Raw genomic sequence first — 8,213 nt, forward strand, 5'->3', positions numbered from 1 at the left:
TGGAATATTATGCAGCCTTAAAGAAAGATGGAGACTTTACCTCTTTCATGTTTACATGGATGGAGCTGGAACATATTCTTCTTAGCAAAGTATCTCAGGAATGGAAGAAAAAGTACCCAATGTACTCAGCCCTACTATGAAGCTAAATTATAGCTTTCACATGAAGACTGTAACCCAACTATAGCACAAGACTATGGGGAAAGGGCCAAGGAAGGGGAAGGGAGGGGGGAGGTTTTGGTGGAGGGAGGGTAATCGGTGGGGCCATATCTATGGTGCATCTTAGAACGGGTACAGGCAATTGCACTAATGTACACAGCTATGATTTAACAATAAAAAAAGAAAAAGGAAAAATAACAACAATAATAATAATAACAAATAAGAAAACATTTCCTCCTGGTTGTATCTCTCTCCTCAAGCAACCGCATGTAGACATGATGGTGGAATGTCAAGCTTTCTGCCGGAGCATCGCTGACACCCAGCACCAGAAGTGAGACATGAAGTGCCAGCGGGCACTCAGAAAACGCAACCCCCCCTTCGCAGGTGCAGGGATGCTGCGTAAGGAGGGGCAGAAGGAGCATTCTAATGACCTGACAGAGACAAATGCTGCTGTAAAAGGCAAAAATCCTCATTTCCCAATAGGATCAAATTATACTATTAAGGGGGCAACTTCCCACCATATCCCTGTATTGAAATGTTAAAGTTTTCGATCTAAACAGCATCCCATCCCCACATCCTGTTAAAGCCGCAGGGGAGAGGCTCTCACCGAGGTCCAGATAAACACCTCAGGGTCTGCCGTCATGGCCCTCCTGTGGCACTAGGAAGGACGTGGCCTGTGGACAATCCACAGAAGGAATCCACTCTGCACAACCTAACACACTCTAAGGCCAACAAGAAAATGAAAAACTCTTTTCAAAACCATCCTTCAGTGTTTCCAGGTCACTGGATGAATTTTAAAATCTTAGTGACAGCCAAGGCCTTTCATCAAATATCCATGATACACCTTAGGCATTTTTCTGAGTGCTCATCCTGATACCCTGGCCAAATCTCACCTCTAAGTAGGTGCCCTGGTGGACTATTTAGTCATTTTGTTACCGAAGTAGTGTTCTTGCTTTAGGTCACTTCCCCACAGTACTTTGACCAAATGTCCCCAGATTCCAGGGCGCTGGATGAAAATTCAGAAATGAAAAATCTAAACAGTGATGACATCTGTTGAAGTTGCATCCAGACCTGTTAGTGCTTGATAACTTTTGCAGAAGATCATTTGGCATGGGGTCTAGCTTCCCATCTGAGCATTCAGACCCAGGGAGGCCAAGAGTTGTTACATGGCTACAACTGTCCAGGCAGAGGCAAAACAGCCCACATTTGTCTCTCATTATTCCCTCTTTTCCAGTTTTGGAAAATACACATGGGATTAAATCATCTGATCTCCACACATATTGAACACACAGTGTCAGTGACAACTAAAAACCAACTCTGCAATGTGAAAAGAGCACATATTTATTCATCTCTTACTATACCAGACACCTTGCCAGTGTTCCATAGAGATGATCATTTTTGGCTGGATTCACACCTGTAACCCTAGCACTGTAGGAGGCTGACATGGGTGGATCATGTTAGCTCAAGACCTGCCTAAGCAAAAGCAATATCCCGTCTCTATTAAAAATAGAAAAACCAGCTGGCCATTATTGTGGGCACCTGTAGTCTAACTACTCGGGAAGCTGAGGCAGGAGGATGGCTTAAGCCCAAGAGTTTAAGTTTGCTGTGAGCTATGATGCTACAGCACTCTACCCAGGGGGACAGAGTGTGACTGTCTTAATAAGAAAGAAAGAGAGGAAGATGAAAGAAAGAAAGAAAGAAAGAAAGAAAGAAAGAAAGAAAGAAAGAAAGAAAGAAAGAAAGAAAGAAAGAAAGAAAGAAAGAAAGAAAGAAAGAAAGAAAGAAGCTGCGAAGGCTATGTTAACCAGTTTGATGAAAATATTTCAAATTGTATACAAAACCAGCACATTGTACCCCATGATTGCATCAATGTACACAGCTATGACTTAATAAAAAAAGAGAGACAGAGAAGAAAAGAAGAGAAGAGAAATTATCATTTTTAATCCATACAAAAAGTCCTCTGATATTTTTTCACATGAGGAAACTGAGGTGCTAATAATGTTAATGACTTTCTCAAAGTTGCCCAATAAGGAAGTGAGATAACTGGGCATCTGTCTTGACTCTCCCTGGTTTCTACTATATCCTGTTATCTCCATGAATCTTCAGTTGAAAACATGGATTTTATATTTCTTAATCCCTAAACTCTATTTTCTTTGTCTATGAAACTGTAACATTCTCGGGTCTCACCACTGATAATTGACAATGGTGGGATTTGAGTGCAGCGTTTCTGGCTCTTTAAAGAAGCATAATGCTTTCCAAAGAAGCCAAATGCTGGGTTTTACTCTGTCAATTCTTTTCTTCCTCTAGTCACATCCTCCTCAAAACTTGGGGATCATGGTCAGGGCACCTTTGTTCTCCCTAACATTCCATATATTAGAAAGACTCAGAGATTATACCTTAGTTCAGATCCATCTCCCCTCTCCAGCTCCAGTCATGCCTAGGGCTAGTTGCAGAAGCTGGGTGATCTCTCCCACCCACTCCCTCTCCTTCCAATCCCTCCAGTAGAGTTAGAGGATCTTTTGAAAATGCAAGTCAGCACTGGTGCCCCATCACTTAAATCCCTTCCTCTCCTTTCTGTTTCATTTGGATTTTCCCTGAGCATTCCTCCCTGACTTTCCCTCACACTCATGGTTTCTAGTCTTCAAAATATCAAGTTCTTTTCCATTTCAGGGCTTTCCTACCTGCTCTTCTCTCTGTCGTCTTCTTTCAAATATTTCATCATTCAACTTCAAAGACACTTCCTCAGGGGAGACTTTCCTGCCCCTCCCATTTAAACTGGGTCCTTCTCTTGCCCTCTAATATGGGCTGAATTATGTCCCCCAATATCCTATGTTGATGCCCTAACCCCCAATGTGATACTGTTTGGAAAAGAGGCCTTTGGAAGGTGATTAGGATTAGATGAGGCCATGAGAGTGGGGCCTTTATAGGAAGGAGCCTGCGGTGTCTCAGTCTGTGGCTCAAATCAAGTGAAAGGGAACCCAGGGAGTTCTCATATTCATTCTCTATCTCCTGCCCACCCCCCACCGCCATGTGAGAACACAGCAAGAGGTGGCTGTCTATAAGCCAGAAAGAGAGCATTTACCAAAACCTAACCATGCTGGCATCCTGATTTCAGACTTAGAACCCCCAGAATTGTGAGAAGATAAATTTCTGTTGTTTAAACCACTCAATCTATTGTTTTGACAGCCTGAGCAAACCGATGCACCTCTTTTCACAGTTTTTTGTATTAGTTAAGATACGGGTTAAGCAGCAATAACAAAGAGACCCAAAGATATAATGTTTATACAAGATGGAAATTTATTCTTCTGCCACATTATAACCCATCAGTCGGAGAGTGTGTGGGAATTTCTGCTGTCCCCACACCGGGCTTTCTTCCTGGAAAGGCTGCTGTTTCCTTTTTCATTCATCTTCTAACTAACAGGAAAGGGGAAAGGACCAAAGAAATACATATGATTCCTTTTTAGGTTACACACAGGAATTGGTTTAGAAATGATTCTTTTCAGATACCATGGGCCATAACTTAGGTTCTTGGAAAAGCTGCAAGAGACGACAGATGTTTGATCGAATCCTCAGCCAAAACGCAGGGATTCTAGTATTAAAAATGGACAGAACGGGTGGAAGTGAGCAGCCTCTATACTTTCTCTTCACAAAATGTGTGTCAATTAGTAATTACATATTTGTTTGGCTGACAATTTGCTCAATGGCTGTCTTTCCTTTCAAACATAAGCTTGGTAAAGGAGAAACATTATACATGTTTGGATAGCCATGTTCTCACACTAAGCACACTTGCTAGATTAGTAGATACTGCATGGATATTTGATAATTGAATAAGTAGAAAAATGAGTTCTTTAAATATTATGCTAATATGTCCTCCCCTCCACTATACTCCTCAGAGGCTAACGTGCCTGTTCTGTGTGTATGGATACACGTGTCTCCATTCGACCCCGACAACCCCCTGCTGCTTCCAGCCTTCAGCACTCATTTCTTTCTCAAAAACCGTATTAGCACTCCACTGAAACATTTTTTCTTAGTCAGACATAGTATTACATTTGTCACTAACAAGTACTTCCTGTCATTCTTAGAATTCTTTCTGCCAGTTGCAATGCCGGTGGAAGCCGAAGCCACACCTCCCGCATGGCTCCTCCAGCCAGCCGGGCACCTCAGATGAGAGCTGCCCCCAGGCCAGCAGCAGCCCCACCGTCTGCAGTTGGCTCACCTGCTGCTGCACCCGGCAGCCTGGTCTGATGGCCCAAATGAAACTACTGCAGCTGGTGTGGCTGTGGGCTCTGCAGTTGGGCACACTCTGGGTCATGCCATCACTGGGGGCTTCAATGGAGGACGTAATGCTGAGCCCTCAAACCCCAACATCACTTACCAGGAGCCTCTCGGAAGCCAGCCGGCACAGCAGCAGCAGGTTGGCCCTTGCTTCTATGAGATGAAACAGTTTTTGGAATGTGCCCAGAACCAGACTGATACCAAGCTCTGTGAGGGATTCAATGAGGTGCTGAAACAATGCAAACTTGCAAATGGATTATCCTAATCAAGAAGTACAGATTGAAGAAAAGGAAAATTGCCTTTTAAGACCAAGTTAATTTAGCATGAAAATGTAATTGATAATGAAAGTATAAAGGGTAAAATCATCATTTTAAAAAAAAAATTCTTTCTGCCTTGGTTTCCCCTTTTTAACTAGTATTACTTCCAAATCCCTAACTAAATAGGATAATCACCTTTGAGTTAGTTATTTTTACCCTTCTTTCATTTGTCTGCAATGTGATTTTACTAGTGAGTCCATCAATTCCTTCTTTCATTCAACAGCTATTTGAATATCTATTTTGTGTACTAATCAGCCAGAATACAAAAATATATAATATAATTTTCAATGAATTGAAAATAAACAATTCAAATCCAATACAGTAAGTCCTATAATAGACATATGTTCATAAAACTGCAGGAACACATTTCTTGCATCCCTCCTGTTACCCCACTGGATCTATCATTATCAGCAGATCATCCCAAATTTAAAGATTAAAAAAAAGAGAGAATCAGAGTTAAATTACTGGCCCTTGTTTAGATAGCTAGCAAGTGAGAAAGGAATTGTCATTCAACCCTATCTAGTAACAAACTCACCATCTTTCGCCTCTTCAATGCTTTAATGCAAATTCTTCAATGCTTTAATGCAGAATTTGTTAATATGGCACCCAGTTCCACCTTTCCTCTGCTTTACTCACAAGCACCCAGGTCTAGCAAAGTCCCAATAGCATCTTCAATAGATTAATATAATATGCTCCCATGTTCTTTGCCTCAGTCTAGAATCCTTATCATTACCAGAGAGAAGGCAGTGCAGAGAAAAAATGTCCTTGTTTCGATGGTGCCTGTAGCTCAGTGAGTAGGGCGCTGGCCTCATATGCCGAGGGTGGCGGGTTCAAACCCAGCCCTGGCCAAACTGCAACAACAACAAAAAAATAGCCAGGCGTTGTGGCGGGCGCCTGTAGTCCCAGCTGCTTGGGAGGCTGAGGCAAGAGAATCGCATAACCCCAAGAGTTAGAGGTTGCTGTGAGCTGTTTGATGTCATGGCACTGTACCCAAGGGCAGTACAGTGAGACTCTGTCTCTACAAAAAAAAAAAAAAAAATGCCCTTGTTTCTTGGTGTCCCAGTTATGCAGTGTTGCAAACTATTCCGCAACTCTGGGTTATAGCAACAATTAATTCCTTCTCACGATTCTAACTGTTGACTGGGACCAGTTGGGTGGTTCTTACGCAGGATATCTCATGCGATTGCAGTCAGATGCTGACAAGAATGAAATTGCCAGGTTTCTTCATTTACATTTCTGATCTGGGGCTAAGCCACCTACAACAACTGGGGGCCATGACGGTGTCTCCGTACTGTTAGCCTGGGCTTCCTCACAGAATGGCATTCTCAGGTAGGTGCACTTCCTACATGGCAACTGGCTGCCCCCAGAACAAACAGGCTCAGTTTTCTTAGCTATAAAATGTTGAAAACGTGAGTTGGTGGGCTTCTGGATTGAGCCCATGTCTAGATGGTTGTGAATTGAGCTGCAATGAACATTCTAGTGTAAATGTTCTTATTATAAAATGACTTTTTTCTTCTGAGTAAATACTGGTAATGGGATTGCAGGATCATTTGAAAGGTCTACTTTTAGCTCTTGGAGGATTCTCCATAGTTCTCTCTACAGAGGCTGTATTAGTTTGTAATTCCACCAGCAGTGAAGAAAGAAAGAGAGGGAGGAAGGGAAGGAAGAAAAAAAGGAGAGAAAGGAGAGAAAAGAGAGAAAGAAAAAGAAAAGAGTTGAAAACCATATATTGCTCATTGGGTTGCTGTGAGAATGAATGGACCTGAGTATAAAAAGCACCACGTGCGGGGCAGATACTCACGTCAGTCCTCTTTCTCCATCATGCTCCACCCCTACTCCCAGGCAGGTAATAGAAGGGGCGATGGGGATTACAAAAGCTTGTTAAATGAACAAATGAAGGAATGAATGAAACTATGCAGTGCATGGAGCTTCCAAATAAAGCTTCCAACATACTATTTATGGCATCACTCTCCTGCTTAAGATGAACAGGATCTTTGAGTTGCCAAACACACAATTCTGGGCCTACTAACCTCTGACCTCTGCTTTCACGTTCCCCAGGCCTCCCACAGACAGACCTCAGAGCTTCTCATGGCACAGGCTGTGGTGCCACCACCTAGTATGTGCTTGAAGACACCCCTAGCTGGCACAGGCGCCAAGTGAAAGAACTCCCCAGGGCTAGAGCTGAAGTGACTCAGCAACAGAATAAAGTAGCACCGTATCATTGCCCAAAGTATCAATTAAATGCATCTGTGTCTATACTGACATAAATAACTGAGTAAGCTAGTGGATAGGGGAGAAGGAAGAAACCTCGTGTGCAAAATTACAGATAATTTACTTAGATATTTCCTCTTAGCTGTGGTCCATGCATAATGACGTCTTTCTGAAGAATACAGTACACAAAAGGGCTTTGTTAAAGGGTGATTTTTCAGTGGAGAAACTTGACAAACACTACCTCAGCCAGATGATCACAGTCACCATCAGTACTTATAAGTCATGTTAACAATATCTTGATAGGATGTGACGAGAATCACACATCACCACTAATCTTCCTCCCCAAAACATATCACCCCAGTCTAACGACCAGGAAAACATCAGATGAGGTCTAATTGAGGGATGAGGGGTTGGCCCATCTTCCTCAGAACTGTCAATGTTGTCAAAAACGAGGAAAATCAGAGAAATTGTCACAACTCAGAGGAGTCTGAGGAGGCGTGAGGATGAACTATAACATAATGTCTTAGATGAGATCTTGGCACAGAAAAAGGACATTAGGCAGAAACCAAGGAAGTCTGAATAAACTAGACTTCAGTTAAAATAGTATATCGATATCAATTCATTAATTGCGACAAAGATATCATTCTAATTTCAGATGTTAATAATACAATTGGGCGCACATTATCTGTAAAATTGCTGTACTATCTTTGCAATTTTCTATAAATCTAAAACTGTTCTTAAAAATATATATTTCTATGGGGGAAGAACCAGTCTTCTGAGACTCTGTCAATCTAGTTATTATCAGCACTTCTCTTCCTGTGTTGAGAGGGAGTGTGGGCTCCACAATTCGGAATCTCATCTCTACACTAATCCAACCAGCTCCCTGGCTGAGTTCCCTTTTGCTCATGACACACCATCTCCCATATCCCAACACTCAAGACCTCAGAGTCAGTCTCTCTCTTTTTTTCTTTTTTGCCAAACTTTCTAAGCCCCCATTGTTTCCTGCTCAGAATCTTATGTCAAAATCCAGGGTCTCAACCGGACACCACCATCTGCGATCAGGTCCTCAGTATCAGTCACCCCCAGCCTTTCTCCAGTGACACTCCATCCTCTGAGGCCACCAGAATTCACTTCTCCAAACAGGTAGTTGATCTGGCCACCCTTCTGCATTTGACAGGAGGCACATCTAACTTGCGCTGATTGAAGGTTCTTCACGCTCTGTCTTCACACATATCCACTCTCCTTCCCCACCCC

At 42.5% G+C, this 8,213-nt stretch overlaps 1 protein-coding gene across 1 annotated transcript; it reads left to right on the forward strand.

Moving 5' to 3' along the window:
• The first annotated feature begins 431 nt into the window (after nt 1–431).
• On the forward strand, nt 432–5,114 carry LOC128566410 (coiled-coil-helix-coiled-coil-helix domain-containing protein 2-like). The gene is given in 4 exon segments (XM_053563304.1): nt 432–487; nt 4,239–4,384; nt 4,387–4,410; nt 4,413–5,114. Coding segments are annotated over 4 exon segments (510 nt in total). The 3' UTR covers nt 4,697–5,114.
• The last annotated feature ends 3,099 nt before the right edge of the window (nt 5,115–8,213 follow it).

The sequence above is a fragment of the Nycticebus coucang genome, chromosome 15 (genome assembly GCF_027406575.1).
Source record: "Nycticebus coucang isolate mNycCou1 chromosome 15, mNycCou1.pri, whole genome shotgun sequence".
Lineage (NCBI taxonomy): Eukaryota > Metazoa > Chordata > Mammalia > Primates > Lorisidae > Nycticebus > Nycticebus coucang.